The sequence below is a fragment of the Plecotus auritus genome (genome assembly GCF_963455305.1).
Source record: "Plecotus auritus genome assembly, chromosome: 3".
NCBI classification, from domain to species: Eukaryota; Metazoa; Chordata; class Mammalia; order Chiroptera; family Vespertilionidae; genus Plecotus; species Plecotus auritus.
Genome location: NC_137772.1, coordinates 122,249,263 through 122,265,024, shown reverse-complemented (window position 1 = coordinate 122,265,024; position 15,762 = coordinate 122,249,263). Strand labels below are relative to the sequence as shown.

General features: G+C 42.9%; 1 protein-coding gene across 1 annotated transcript; it reads left to right on the top strand.

Annotated features, from left to right (window-relative positions):
* Window positions 1–5,514: 5,514 nt before the first annotated feature.
* On the top strand, window positions 5,515–6,492 carry LOC308243703 (membrane protein FAM174A-like; the record flags this gene model as incomplete). Its single annotated transcript, XM_080659418.1, has 1 exon — window positions 5,515–6,492. One exon carries the CDS (start codon window positions 5,515–5,517, stop codon window positions 6,085–6,087), a length of 573 nt encoding a protein of 190 aa, XP_080515544.1. The 3' UTR covers window positions 6,088–6,492.
* Between the last annotated feature and the right edge of the window lie 9,270 nt (window positions 6,493–15,762).

Sequence of the window (15,762 nt, the reverse complement as noted above, 5' to 3'; positions counted from 1 at the left end):
GAGCCTGCCTCAGCTCTGGCTGCCATCACAAAATGCTATGGACTGGAGGCTTAAACAACAAACATTATTTCTCACAGTTCTGGAGGCTAGAAGCCCAAGCATCAGGGTGCCAGCATGAGGGGTTCTTGCTGAGGGCTCCCTTCCTGGTTAATAGTCAGACAACTTCTCCTTGTATCCTCACATTATAGAAAGAGAGATAATTTCTCGTCTCTTCTTATAAGGACACTAATCCCATTCACAAAGGTTCTACCCTCATGACCTAATCACCTCCCAAAGGTCCCATCTCCCAATAGAATCACATTGGGGATTAGGGTTTCCACATATAAATTGGGCATAGGGACACAAACTATGAATTATGAAATGTTCCTGGTGAGAGAGCTATGATAGTCCAAAGAATCATGAAAACATTTAGTGAGGAATGAGGCGATGTTTGATGACACTATAATGTAACCTGTCTGCCCTTGCTGGTCCCAGTCCTGACCAGACACAGAAAAGGGCAAGCTGGTAGAGAGACCCAAGTGACATGCTGCACCTGGCACATGCCTGGACTTGTGACTGAGGCTTCTACCTCAATTTACACACCTGCTGCACTACCTGGGTGTGAGCACTGTGAGCAGAAGGTCTCAGGTGAGATTAGACTGTGTGTTCCTAGTTGGGAAGGAGATCTGGATCAAGAGGGTTTGTGTGAGTTGGGGTTGGACCTGTCAGGAAAGTCTTTTTTTTGTGTGTGTGTGAGACCATTTAAGTTCTACTCTCTTACAAATTTCAATTATATAGCACAATGTCATCAACTACAGTCACATGTTATACCTTAGATCCTCAGACCTTATTCACCTTACAACAGAAAGTTTGTACCCTTTTATCACCCCTCCTTATTCCACACCCACCCCTGGCAACCACCACTCTACTTTCTGTTTCTATGAGTTTGATTTATTTTTGTTTTTAGATTCCACATATATGTGACACCATATAGTATTTGTCTTTCTCTGTCTGACTTATTTACCTGAGTGTAATGCCCTCCAGGTTCATTCATGTTGTTACAAATGGCAGGATTTTCTTCCTTTTTAAGGCTGAATAATATTCTATTTTACATATACCACATTTTCTTTATCCATTCATCCATCAGCAGATACAGGTTACTTGACTATTGTGAATGCTGCTATTAATGGGAAAGGGGTGATGCAGCTATGTCTTTAAGATAATAATTTTGTTTCCCTTGCATATATACCAAGAAGTGGGATTGCTGGATTTTTTAATTTCTCGAGGAACCTCCATACTGTCTTCCACGTGGCTACACCAATCAGCATTCCTACCAATAGTGCACAGGGTTCCCTTTTCTCCACATGCTCACCAACACTTATCTCTTTTCTTTTTGATATGATAGACATCCTAACAGATGTGAGGTGAGGAGACTAAAGTGCATCAGGGGAACCGCACAAAGCCCCTAACAACCTCACTTTATAGAGAGGAAATTTAAGTTAAATGATAAGCCCAAGGTCAGACAATCAGAGAGTGGCAGGTATGCACTGACAGTGGGCAATGGAGAGTCCCTGGGCTTCAGCAGAGGGTGGCATGAGAAAGAGGGCTTTAGAAAAGGAAGTCTTGGGTCAAGAAAATTAGGGAGACCCAGAAACCATGAGGTTGGGGTCACAAACCAGAAGATAACAGGAGGATTGATGAGTCAGTGACTGAGCAGATAAAGGGGATGGAGGGTGAGGAGGAGGAAAATAATAACTAAGTTTCTGAGTTTGGGAATCTTGTCAAATGGTGGTTCCATTTCCAGGAAAGTGGGGAGTAGGAAGAATAAAAAGGGCTTGGGGCTCTGAGGCTGGACTATTTGTTAAGGCTGGTGGAAGTGAGGCTGGAGGTGCTTTTGGCATAGAAGCCAGCAAGGCAACCATGAGAACAGACCCTGCAGCCACTGAAGGCTGCCATGGATCTTTAGGAACAGAGAGAGCCCTCCATCTCCACCTCCCAAACTGCATGTGAGGGTGAGAACCGGAGTTTGCTTCTTGCTTTAGGCTCCCTGGTTCTCAAATCCTCTGGTTTTATGTTTCCCCAAACCTACCCCCTGTTCTGATCCTTTTAAATAAATCTGTGTGCACAGTCTCCTCTGAATTACTAACCTTAACCATCACTCCCTGTGCAGGTGGTTTTCAGTGACACCAATATTTCTGATAACAAGACCCTCTCTACAAAAGCCTTTCATGAGTAGTGTTACTCTACAGTTTCCTGTTTTTATAATGTCTTATGGAGGAATCCCTTCATTTTCTTAAGGATAAAATCCAACCTCCTAATTATAACATACACATTTCTTCAAGATCTGACCTTATGCCTCCTAGGCTGGCACCAAAATTCCCCTTCTACTTACCTGCTTGCAACTCCACAATGATTCCCAACATCTAGCTCATTTCTGCCTCACCATTGTTTTCCATGCTCTGCCTTTTCCTTGAAGGCACTGCCCATCTTATCTGCCTAGAAAACTAATATTCTTTCCAATGGCTTCTCCCTTGGGAAATGCCACTGCTTCCCATCCTCTCCAGCCAGAGTTAAGTGCTTCTTCTCTGTGTTGTTATAGGGCTCTAATGAACACCTTTCAACGTCGCACTTTTCAGTATTAAAAGTATTGGCTCATGGGTCTGTCCTCTGCTTTGTTTTTATAGTCCCAGCACCTAGCCCAGTGGTTCTCAACCTTCCTAATGCCGCGACCCTTTAATACAGTTCCTCATGTTGTGGTGACCCCCAACCATAAAATTATTTTTGTTGCTACTTCATAACTGTAATTTTGCTACTGTTAATGAATCATAATGTAAATATCTGCTCTACAGCAGCAGTTCTCAACCTGTGAGTCACCTGGTATAAGACATGCTCTTAATAAATGCAGATCTAAGAAAGAGAATGAAGAAATAGTTTTGCAATGCTCTGCCACATGCACACCCCCATTCGGAAGGGTCACTGCTTCTAGAACACACAGTCTGACTCAGGAGAAAACCATCCTCCTCAGACTAGTTGCAGGGTTGAGGGTATTGATTCTGCTAAAATAGATATAAAGTAGTGTTTAGAACTGTCAACTGATGGTCATTGGTGCCAATTCCACACTAACAGGCATTCCCAATTTGAGGAGTGGAGTAGAAGGAAACCTAATTTAGTGCAAACAGCTCAACTGTGATTCAGCATAGCTGTGAAAAGAGCACAGCCATGGAACAGCTCAGTAGTGCTGCCCTGAGGGCCAAGTGGTGCTGCTCACTCTGGTGAGGTATCTTCAGTGTATCAGCTCAGCCAGGGAGTCTTAGTCTTCTATTTTTTGGCCTAGAGAAAAAGTTTGCTATCTGAGCCAGAGGTGGCTGGAGTGGGGGGGGTGGGGGGTGGGGGGGTGGTGGTATACAGACAAAAGTCCTCACCCCTGGTTCCTGATTGGTCCGTCCTCATGCAAATGAGGATGCCAAATCTTGCAGGTTGGTCCAAAAGTACTGTCCTGATTGGTCAAAATGGAGCCACTCTGATTGGTTGGAGCTGCTCAGCTCTGATTGGATGCTGAAAGTCTCAGTCCTATTGGTTGAAATAGGACTCCAGAAACTCCTTTATAAGGCCCAGCTCAAATGGCGGAATCACAGTGCAGGCATGCAGTTCAGTGCCGCTCAATGCAGAGACAAGCAGTTTAGTGCAGAGGCTTCTCTGTGAAGTACATTTTGCATGAGAGGCCCCTGTGAAGAAATGGCTGCTAGGTTCTGCTTTTTTTATTTGAGCCTAGTTAGCCAACAGGAGCCCTTCTTAGTAGATGTAATCTTTTCCCCGCCCAGCCCCTCCTCTCCTCAACATTCACAGAACCCAAATAGAACCCAGAGATTTCTTAGCCCACACTCTCATTTTAGGGACAAGGACACATGACTGGATAATGGGAAAGCCACTGGATATAAAAGTGACTTAAAGTTCATTGGTCTTTCCCATACAAACTTTCTTGTTGCAAATGAGTGGGCCAATTCTTGTGTTTAAAAAGTTTTTTTTGTTACAAAATATGTGTTCATTATAGAACAGTATACGTTAATTGTATAAATTCATTGTAAAAAATATAGAGAATAGAGAGAACTAAACAAAATAAAATAGAATCCATGTATGGATCCTCCATCAGTGACAATTTGTTCTTTCAACCTAGCTCTTTTGGGTCACAAGGAACAGAAGTCTCCTCGAGGTAGCATAAGCCAAGGAGCTTTGTGTTGGGGACTCAAGTGTAATCTCATGGAAATCATAGGACCTGGACCTTAATGAGCTAAAGCGGGGAATGGCTGTGGATGCAAAGGATAGCTGAGATCCAAGGAACAATAGGTCAAAATATCTATTCTGAGGTCCCACTGTTCACATAATTCAGCTCATTCTATGCTTCTTTCTGCCCTAATGCCATTCCCTGAACACTTTTCAAAAATCCTAGTTTAAACACTTAGAGAGAGAGACTGGGCCTGGCCCAACTCATCTTTTCAATAGTTCTAGGGTTGATGGATAACTCATACTTCACCCAACCAGCCATGGGCAGGAGGGCCAGGGCACTTGATCAGCATCTTATAGCATAGAGCTAGGCCAGGCTGGCCTTAATAATAATAATACCAATAACAAGACTAATAATAGCTAACATGCATGGAGCACCTACTGTGTACCTTGCACTGTTCTGAAGACTTGACATACATTATAATATAGGGTATACACCAGCTCTCCTCCCCTCCCTTTACCTTACCCCAGAAATATCTGGTTTGACTGTTATGTAGGGACTTCCATTATTAGAGGGGCCTTTCCTCCAGGATAGACTCTATGGTCTTTTGGTGACATGAAGTTTAGGGCCCCAAGAGTAAGAGACTCTTCAGAGTTTCATAGTCTCTGTAGACATGCAGCATCTAGGATGCCCTAAAAAGGGGGTGCTCTTAATCACCCAATGATCCATGACACCTGCTGAGGCCCCAAGTTCTGCCTTATATCCTATAGCAGAGCTTGAGTGGGATAGCTGTTCTATCTTTTGTTTCTTTCCCAGGGCCCAAATTATGAGCCCAATAAAATTAAATGAGATTACAAACTTCTTTTGCCTTATTTGGCAACCAAAGTTTCTCTCTAATCTCTACATTTAAAAAGATCCAATAAGCAAGAACTTTAAACCAAGGAAGGTTAGCCAGGGACTACCAAGTGTTAACTCTGAGCACAGATAAAAAAGGGCACATACTTTAGGAAAAAGACTAAAATCTATTATTGCCTCTGTTTCTTTAAGATGTAAATACTTGCATGGAAAACCAAACAATGTCATGCACCTTTAGGAGATTTTCCTGACCAGTACCCATTACAAGATTGTAAAATTATTAGCAATAAGGATTATTGCTGCCCTGCAACTGTTGTCGCCTGTGCCAGCTGCCTCGGCCGGGCCTCTTCCCAGGATTTGGTCACTGCTGCCCGGTTTTCCCTTGCGCCCATGGTCCCTCCGGGAGCCAGGGCGGCAGTCCCGGCGGCTCCAGCGTGGTGAGAGGCTGGTCGGGGACTATGAGGGCCCTGCACCTTAGCTGCTGCCTCGGCCGCCTCCTTGCTTCCGCCCTCCTGCTGTTGCTGCTCCTACCAGGGTTAAGAGGGCCCCTGGCGGTGCTGCTGCAGGCGGCCGAGGCCGCTCCGGATCCTGGACCTCCAGATCACGGACCGCGGACGCTGTCCCCCCTCCCGCCCGGCCCCACCACCGCCCAGGGCCGCGCTCCGGCTGAAGCCGCGAGGCCACGGGGTGCAGAGGGCGGCAATGGCAGCAGCCCCAGGGCGGCGCTTGCAGCGGATGACCTAGCAGGGAAGGCGGGGGAAGAAGGCGCAGTGGGTGGCGTCCTCGCTGTGAGCCCCAACCCAGGCGAAAAGCCCATGACCCAGCGGACCCTGACCGTACTGATGGTGGTGAGCGGCGCGGTGCTGGTGTACTTCGTTGTCAGGACTGTCAGGATGAGAAGAAGAAACCGAAAGACTAGGAGATATGGAGTTTTGGACACTAATATAGAAAACATGGAACTGACACCTTTAGAACAAGATGATGAGGATGATGACAACAAGTTGTTTGATGCCAATCATCCTCGAAGATAAGAATGTGCCTTTTGATGAGAGGATTTCATCTTTCTACAATGAAGAACAGAATTTTTATGTTTAAGGAATAAGAAGCCACTTTATCAATGGGGGGGTATATATTACATATATTATGACAACTTTTAATTTGTTATTGCAGTAAATACTGTATAATTTTGCTAAGTCTTTGTATGTATAGAAGTGCTCCTAATGGGCTTAGAGTTATTTGGAGTAAACTGTGGTATAATAGAAATCTGTTTGAAAATTAATTTAAGGCAGAGTGTTTTCTGATCAGTTTTTGTTTCCTGCTTACAATATTATTGTAAACTTTTATATACTAATCAGATTTTTTTTGTGTTTTTTTTTTTTTGTTTGTTTGTATTTGCTGGTTAATTATTTTTTTCTGGAACTACAATTCCAACAACTAACTGGTGTATAATAATAATTTTAAAAGTTCTTTATCAAGATATATTTCCCATTTTTATGGGGAAAAGAATCCCAATTTATTACTTTGCATTTGAGTCTTTTAAATATTAATAAATGTCTAAATTGTATGCAAAAAAGGATTATTGCTTAAACAACTTGTCATTTCTATATAATACAATAAAAATTATCATGACAGATTTGCTTTGTTGCTGGCTTTAATCACAATCTTAACTTCCCTGGATTTTATACTAATAGCTTACTGCTTACTTGTTATGCTGTCTATTCAGAACTGAGGATATTTAAGAAACTAGTAGTTCTGGGATATATCTGGACCTTTTTTTTTTCTCATTCTTTTATGTTGAAAGAAATCCTAGGAAAGGAGCTATGTCTCCTTTCTCCCCCATTGACCTCTCCCAGCCCGCCCCCACCCCCTAACAAAGGCCCCCACCGCCCTATTGTCTGTGTCCATTGGTTATGCTTATATGCATGCATACAAGTCCTTTGGTTGATCTCTCCCCCTCCCCCCCACCCTCCCTTACCTTCCCTCTGAGGTTTGATGGTCTGTTCGTTGCTTCTATGCCTCTGGATCTATTTTTTTCATCAGTTTATGTTGTTCATTATATTCCACATATAAGTGAAATCATTATCATTCTCCAACTGGCTTATTTCACTTAGCATAATGCTTTCCAGGTCCATCCATGCTGTTGCAAATGGTAAGAGTTCTTTCTTTTTTCACAGCTGCGTAGTATCCCATTGTGTAAATATAACATGGTTTTTTAATCCACTCATCTGCTGATGGGCACTTAGGCTGTTTCCAAATCTTAGCTATAGTAAATTGTGCTGCTATGAACATAGGGGTGCATGTATCCTTTCTGATTGGTGTTTATGATTTCTTGGGATATATTCCTAGAAGTGGGATCACTGGGTCAAATGGGAGTTCCATTTTTAGTTTTTTGAGGAAACTCCATACTGTTTTCCACAATGGCTGCACCAGTCTGCATTCCCACCAGCAGTGTATGAGGGTTCCTTTTTCTCCACATCCGCCCCAGCACTTGTTGTTTGTTGATTTGTTGACGATAGCCATTCTGACAGGTGTGATATAGTACCTCATTGTTGTTTTGATTTGCATCTCTTGGATGATTAGTGACTTTGAGCATGTTTTCATGTCTTTCCACCTTCTTCACGTCCTCTTTTGAAAAGTGTCTGTGTCCTTTGCCCATTTTTTGATTGGATTGTTTATCTTCCTTTTGTTAAGTTGTATGAGTTCTCTATAAATTTTGGAGATTAAACTCTTATCGGATATAACATTGGCAAATATGTTCTCCCATGCAGTGGGCTTTCTTGTTGTTTTGTTGATGGTTTATTTTGCTGTGCAGAGCTTTTTATTTTAATGTAATCCCATTTGTTTATTTTCTCCTTAGTTTTCATTGTCCTAGGAGATGTATTTGCAAACATATTGCTATGAGAGATGTCTGAGATTTTGCTGCCTATGGATTCTTCTAAGATTTTTATGGTTTCCCATATTATGTTTAGTCTTTTATCCATTTTGAGTTTATGTTTGTATATGGTGTAAATTGGTGATCTAGTTTCATTTTTTTGCGTGTATCTGTTCAATTTCCCAACACCATTTATTGAAGAGACTGTCTTGACTCCATTGTATGCTTTTGCCTCCTTTGTCAAATATTAATTGAGTGTAATGGCTTTGGTCCATTTCTGGGGTCTCTTTACTATTCCATTGATCTATATGCCTGTTCTAGGCTTAAGCAGAGTGGAAAGGCTCAGCTCATTGTCTTCCATCTTGGTCAATTCAAGCAGAGATTCTGCCTCCATACTCCCAAAAGTCCTTTCCTGCTTTTGGCACCACCCCCTTAGAAGGTGGCTGCTTGGGCTGCTCTAAAGGGAATTGTAAGTGGGTCTGTAGCAATGGGCATGGGGTGCAGTGGGACCCAGTCTGGAACTTTGTATCCGGGTGGCGTCTGGGCAGCATCCTAGACACAGTGGTGATTTTGAGGGAGCTGCTTAGCCACTCCATCTGAGTGGAGGACCTGGCCCAGGAGATGATGACGATAAGGACACCACATCTCCAGGCGCACACCTGGATTGGAACTTGGGGGTGAGGGGAGAGAAGGGAAAAAGGAGACGGGGGAGCAGCTTAGGGGAGGGGGCTGTGACAAGCCAGACTGCAGCCTGTGTAGGCAATGGGTCTCGTAGGCAAGACTTTGGGACTGGATCACAGTCCCCTGAGGCCCATGGCCAGTAGGTCAGCTACCCCCTCCTCCGTGACCCAGTTTAAAAGCTGGATGTGTTGTGGCTTTCTCCCAGGTAAAGTTCCATCCTCATGTTTGATGCTCCTTAAACATCCCTTTCTCTGTACACTTTTCCACAACCCAGGGCATCCCCCAAACCCACCGTGAATATCTTTCTCTCTCTTTTTCCTTGTTTATCAACATTTTATGTCCAACTCTTTTCCAATCTCATTCATTGCTTTCCAAGGTCACAATTGCCTCCTTGGATAAATCAGATTAATGCTAATATATTAAGGATATGAAGAAATTTCAATTAATCCATTTTATTTTATTTCAATTCCACAAACCTTAGAGAAAACTGAAACTTAAACTATAGCCCCCTTAAGACTATTACTAGCAGCTAGCACAGATTTTTCTCAAAGGAAATGTTTTAGGTGTCACATGATGAGATTTTTAAAGTGTTAATAATAGTATATTTAATGTGCACTAAAAATCTAACAAGCACATTAAATACATGATTTCATGATTACTATTATTTAGAATAGGCTACAGACGGTAATATGTAAAATAAGCAAGTTTATTTAAGTAAAAATATTAAGTAAAGAGCATAGAATGGCAAAAATTGGTGCAGGTGATAGATTCATGATTAATTTTTAGGAAATAGAAGCTTGGTAAGAGAGGAAGAGGTGTATCCAAAAGACACATACTCCTAATAGGGAAATAGGGAGGGGACAGACATTAGTTAATATTTCAGAATAAGCATGAGTAAAGTGTAGTGAAACTTCCGTTTTCTGTCCATTGAGTCATGATATAAAAAGGCTGCAGTCCTTTTGCAGGCTAATAGCTGGAGAAGTTATAGTTGGTAAGCAAGGAGGTGCCCTCAGGAGATAGACTAGAAAGGAGATATAGGACATGGGTGTAGGGCCCTGGCATCTCCTGGTCAGGCAGGGCTCTGATGGAGGGCAGTTAGGAGAGAAGGTGGGAGGAAACCACAGGAGGTCCTTGATGACAACTGGCAACACCCCTATTCTTCCAACTCCATGAAGTTTCAATCAACTGGTTTCAGGAACAGGAAGAATTAGTTCCATTTCTAATGTAGAAAGAAGCCAGGCTTCCAGTCTCAAAACACACTAGTTATATGACCTGAAGCAAGTTACTTGTATTCTCTGGGCCTCAGTTTCCCCACTGTAACGGAAACAAGATGACTATGTGGGTTCTAAGATCTTTTCCAGCTCAGTCCTTTTTGGTCCCTTTCCCCATTGTCTTGCTTGTGGCACAACATACTGCTTACGTTCTCACTCCTCCTTCCAAGGCTTATGGCAGACAACAAGTCCGTCCCCCAAGAGAGAATATTGTCTCAGAATCCTTCTCAACACAGTACTCAACCACTGCATTGACCAGTGACATGGGCAAGGTCAAGCTTTGCCATATTTATTTGGTAAGGCTTAAAAAGCATTTTTCTCTTTTTAAAACCACTAGGAGGCCATAGAATTTACCCAAGAAGCTAGAAAAGCATAAATGTTTTCATTGTAGATTAATTTAGAGAAGCAAGCAGGGAAATGTTTGGGCTACTCCTTGCAAAAAATGTGGATCTTTTTAAAAGCTTACATAGCTGTAAAGGATCCCTATGGTGAGAAGTCTTTAATATTTTCTAAGGGAAGGGAGAGGATTTGACTCATTAAGCATCACCATTATTTTTAACCATTAAAAAAAAATACCAACAAAGTAAGAATCCTTCAAGTACAGGGAATTTAAGGGTAACTTTTAAGGGGACAAGCAACTTGGGTTGAAACACTTTACTCTGATTTTTATACTTTTCAGAGGGGAAGAGACAAGAGTGATAATGGACATTAGAAGTGTCGAAGCCCACACCCCTCCACAGTCTCTGCTCTGTTACCTTGGGAGCTGGCACTGGTCAGGGATCCCAGACAGAAAGTAGAGTGACCTGGTGAGCAGCACAGATAATTTGTGTTTGGATTCTGGTTCTAGCACTTAGTTGTGAGAAGCTGAGCAAGTTAATTGGCCTCTCTATGCCTCAGTTTCCTAATCTGTAAAATGGGCACCATAATAGTATCTCCCTTACAGAATTATTGGAAAGATTATTAGAAACATGCAGATAAAGTACTCAGAGATTGGCTCATAAGCACAATAAAAATTGAATGCTGGTTGCAGTGATGCCTAAGGTTGTATTCATTATTTTAAAGTTGAAGCCACATTTTTTATCTTTCTCTCCTAACATGACTAAGGAGACAATCTTTCTTAATGCCTCAGCTTACTTTCAAAGTTCCTGGTAGAATCACCAAGGCCTCTTTTCGTTCTCTTCTCTTAGTTATGCCATGATCTTTTCTTACACAAATATTTTCATAATCTAGATTTACTGAAGAACTCCATATAACAGCCTCCTTTTCCTTTTTTTATGATCTTAAGACCACAGGATCATATCTATTTTCTGAAGCTATAGAGATAGCCACTTATGGAACAGATTTTCAAAGGGATAGTTTATTTGATTAATTAGTCAATTCCTTTGTCGTAGACATGAAATTACCCCTAAACCATCCTGACTGAAGAGACTCTTACAGAGAGAAGCAAAGAGATGTTAAGTTATAACAGTGGTCGGCAAACTCATTAGTCAACAGAACCAAATATCAACAGTACGACTGAAATTTCTTTTGAGAGCCAAATTTTTTAAACTTAAACTTCTTCTAATGCCACTTCTTCAAAATAGACTTGCCCAGGCCATGGTATTTTGTGGAAGAGCCACACTCAAGGGGCCAAAGAGCCGCATGTGGCTCACGAGCCGCAGTTTGCCAACAACTGAGTTATAACAAAAGGAGAGCTTATTGCAACCAGCAGGCAAATGAACCCTTATGGGAAACACACTCTAATCATAAACCCACATGCTTTGGAGAGACTACCATGTAAGGACAAACAGAATCATATCTCCATGAATTCCCTCTCCTACAGGATATTGGAGAATTATCCAGGTAGGTTTCTATGAAATTGCATTAGAATAAAACCAAATGCATTGCTGGGCAGTAGATAATATCTTTAGAAATTGACTTCACTATTATGGACTGAATTATTTATGGTTGTCACTATAGCTATGACAGTTTGGAAATAAAACAGTCAGACTTCTCTCTCTGTTTTTGTTTGTAGGAAAATAAGTCATTCAAGCTTTTAGTAATACAATGTGACTTGCTGTCAATGGCAGTTAAAAATTTTCTAGCCCTGCCAAACACAGGAGTTCCAAGAAGGGACATATGTTTTCTCTGCTTTGTGTTCCAAATTTTTCTTAAAAACATGCAATCATGTGAAAGCCTGATCTATATTTTCAATGAAAAGCAAAATAATGGCTCTATTTTGTAACTATGCTTTTCCAAAATGAATTTATATGACTGCCTTTTGAAAAGAAGTTGGCTAGGGAATAGAAAATGTCAGCTAAATAGGCAGCAGTGTGTGCACCTCCTCCTAGGGCCAGACGAGAAAAGCAACTAAATCAGAGAACATTCACCCTGAATTAACAAATTAGACCCAGCTGAGGAGACAATTTTCAATAAGGAAGAGCAAAGGACACCTAGAGAATGACACTTGCCAGCCATAACCCATGTGGAACCACCACCGTGCCCGGGCAGTGAGTGGTGCAGTACCTCCCGGCAGGCTCCCAGACATCTGCAGGGAGCACGTGCTGCCAGAGTGAGCTCCCACACCAGGCCTCCTCACCAGCCCGCTGGGACCCAGCGTCCTAGGATCCAGCTCCAACACCTCACAGTGAGATGAAGCTAGGGGGAACCCTGTCCCCCACCCCCACCCTGGACCCCAGAACCATGCTGCTAGCCTGACCTGGAGTCACCCGGTGCCCACTCCACACCAAGCACCGGGACATGCTGCTGGAGTGACCCAGAGCAACCCAGAGCAGGCCCCACTCTGGGCCACAGGAGAGTGCGGACTATGTGACCCAGAGAAACCTGTGCAACCCAGAGCAGCTAGTGCTCACTCCACTCCGGCCCCCTTGACAACCCTGCTGGGGTGACCTGGAGCAACCCACGCCTGCTTCACCCAGGCCTGGAAGGGGTGACCCAGAGCAACCCAGCATATGCCTCCCTCAGGGCCACAGGGGAGCTCTGACTGTGACCCAGAACAACCTACAATGTGCTGGGACAATCTGGAGCAACCCAATGCACACCTCACTCCAGGCAACAGGAGAGTGACCCAGGGCAACCCGCCCAGACTCCACATTGAAGAGGGGCAAACTGGAGCAACACAGCACGTATCTCACTTTGGGCAACAAGAAAGCAAGGACTGTGCAACCCAGAGCAACCCACGCCCATTCCACCCTGAGCCCAGGGACATGTTTCTGGGGCAACCTAGAATAACCCACCGTGCACCCCACTCAGGCCACAGGGAGCTCTGACTGTGTGACCCAGAGCAACCCACATCTACTTCTCCCTAGCCCCTAGGATAGTCCTGCAGGGGCTACCCAGAGCAACCCAGCACACACCTCAATCTGGGCCACAGAAGAGAGCTGCCAGGGTGACCCGGAGCAAGCCAGTGTGCGCAGCCAGGGGTGCCACCCTGCTACAGGTGCTGGGGCCACACAGCCAATTGCATGCCAGAGGGCTCTGGGTCCTCACAGGGAGTTGCACACCAGAGGAACTGTACATGTGCTACCACCACCCCAAGCATCTGAAGCAGACAACTGAGGGGCCAGATCAGTGAAAGAAGGGGATACAACTCATAGCAGAGATAATAAAGGGGTAAGACTCAAGGCAGACCCACCTTCTGGGCTAATGATTTCCAGGCCATTGCCATGAAAGGGTCTTCAACCTCTCAAACCCCAAGCAGGGTACTCAATGCCAGAAAGAGACAGCAAAAAATGCAGTATTAAAAAAAAAAAAAACAACCCCCCAAGGAAAGAAAAGGAGGCATTTTCAGAAAAGAAAATATATGAAATGGAGGCATGCAATATGTCAGAAAAAGAATTCAGAGTAAGGGTCATACAGTTCATAAACCAGATGGATGAAAGTCAACAACTTATGTAAGAATCAAGAGAAATAAAAAATGATATAGCTACAATAAAAAAAACACAATGGAAGGTTTCAACAGTAGACTGGAAGATGTTGAGAACTGAATTAGTGAGTTAGAAAATAGGGCAGAAAAACACACTCAATCTGAACAGTAATTGAAGAAAAAAATTAGAAAGCAGGAGGAGAGCCAAAGGGAGCTTTGGGAAAACATGAAATAAAGTAACATACATATAATAGGGGTGCCAGAAGAACAAGAAGAGGAACAAGAATTAGAAAACCTATTTGAAGAAATGACAGAAAACTCCCCTGATATAGAGAAGAAAACGTCACACAAGCACAGAGAGTCCCAAACAAGATGAACCCAAAAAGAACCACCACACCCAGATGTGTCATAATTACAATCTCAAACATTAATGACAAAGAGAGAATATTACAGGCTGCAAGAGAGAGACAGAGAATTACCTACAAGGGATCTCCCATTAGATTATTAAATTATTTCTTAACAGAAACACATCAGGCCAGAAGGGAAGGGAATGAAGTAAACAAAGTGATGCAAAGTAAGGGACTGAATCCAAGAATATTCTATCCAGCAAGCCTATCATTCAGAATTGAAGGGGAGTTCAGGAGCTTCACAAACAAAAGAAGGCTAAGGGAGTTTATCACTACCAACCCCGCAATGCAAGAAATGCTAAAGAGACTTGTAAAAATAAGAAATACAAAGGGAAGAAGGAACACAGACATGAAGAATAGAAATGGCGACAAACAAGTACCTATCAATAATAACCTTAAACATAAATGGACTAAATATTCCAATCAAAAGACATAGAGTGGCTGAATGTATAAGAAAACATGACCCATATATATACTCTCTACAAGAGAGTCATCTCAGAACAAGGGACTCACATAGACTGAAAGTGAAGGGATGGAAAAATATTTTTCAAGCAAATGGAAATAATAAAAAAAAAAAGCTGGGGTAGCAATACTTATATCTGACAAAATAGACCTCAAAGTGAAGGCCATAAGAAGAGATAAGGAAGGCCACTTCATAATACTAAAGGGATCAATACAAGAGGATATAACCCTGCTAAACATATATGCACCCAATGCAGGAGCACCCAAATACATAAAAAAACTTCTGGAAGATATCAAGGGAGAGATTGACAGCAATACAATCATAATAGGGGATTTTAATACCCTATTGACAGCAATGGATAAATCCTCTAGACAAAAAATAAGCAAAGAAACAGCAATCCTAAATGACTCACTATCAGATGGACTTAATATCTTCAGAACATTTCACCCCAAAGTTACAGAATATACATTCTTCTCAAGTGCACATGGGACATTCTCAAAGATAGAGCACATATTGGGACATAGGCAAAGTCTCTTCAAATTCAAGAAGATAGAAATCATATCAAGTATCTTCTCAGATCATAATGGCATAATCTATATATACATGAAAGCCTAAGTGACTAGCCGACCGGCCGGTAGCTATGACATGCAATGACCACCAGGGGGCAGATGCTCAACACAGGAGCTGCTGAGTGATAGAAACTTTGCAGAGTGCCCTCTCACACTCCAGGACTCCTCGGGGGATGTTGGACTGCCAGTTTTGGCCTGATCCCCACCTGCTGGAAGGACCCCACTCATTCTGCGGAAACTCTTCGAGCCCTTGTGCTGCCCCAGGTGTGACCAGCAGAGAGGGACTGCTGGAGGTTAGCTCCAGAGTGTGTCTGGCCTGTCTCGCCCAGTCCCATCACACCAGCCATCTTCTAATTAATTTCCTTTCAATGTGCACAAATCCATGAACTGGGCCTCTAGTATTAGAAATAACAATAAAAACAATAAAAAGATTCAAACACTTAGAGGCTAAATAGCATGTTATTAAACAACTAGTGGCCTGGTGCATGAAATTCGTGCATGGGAGGGAGTGTCGCTCAGCCTGGCTTGCACCCTCTCCAATCTGGGACCACTTGGGGGATGTCTGGGACCACAGGGAT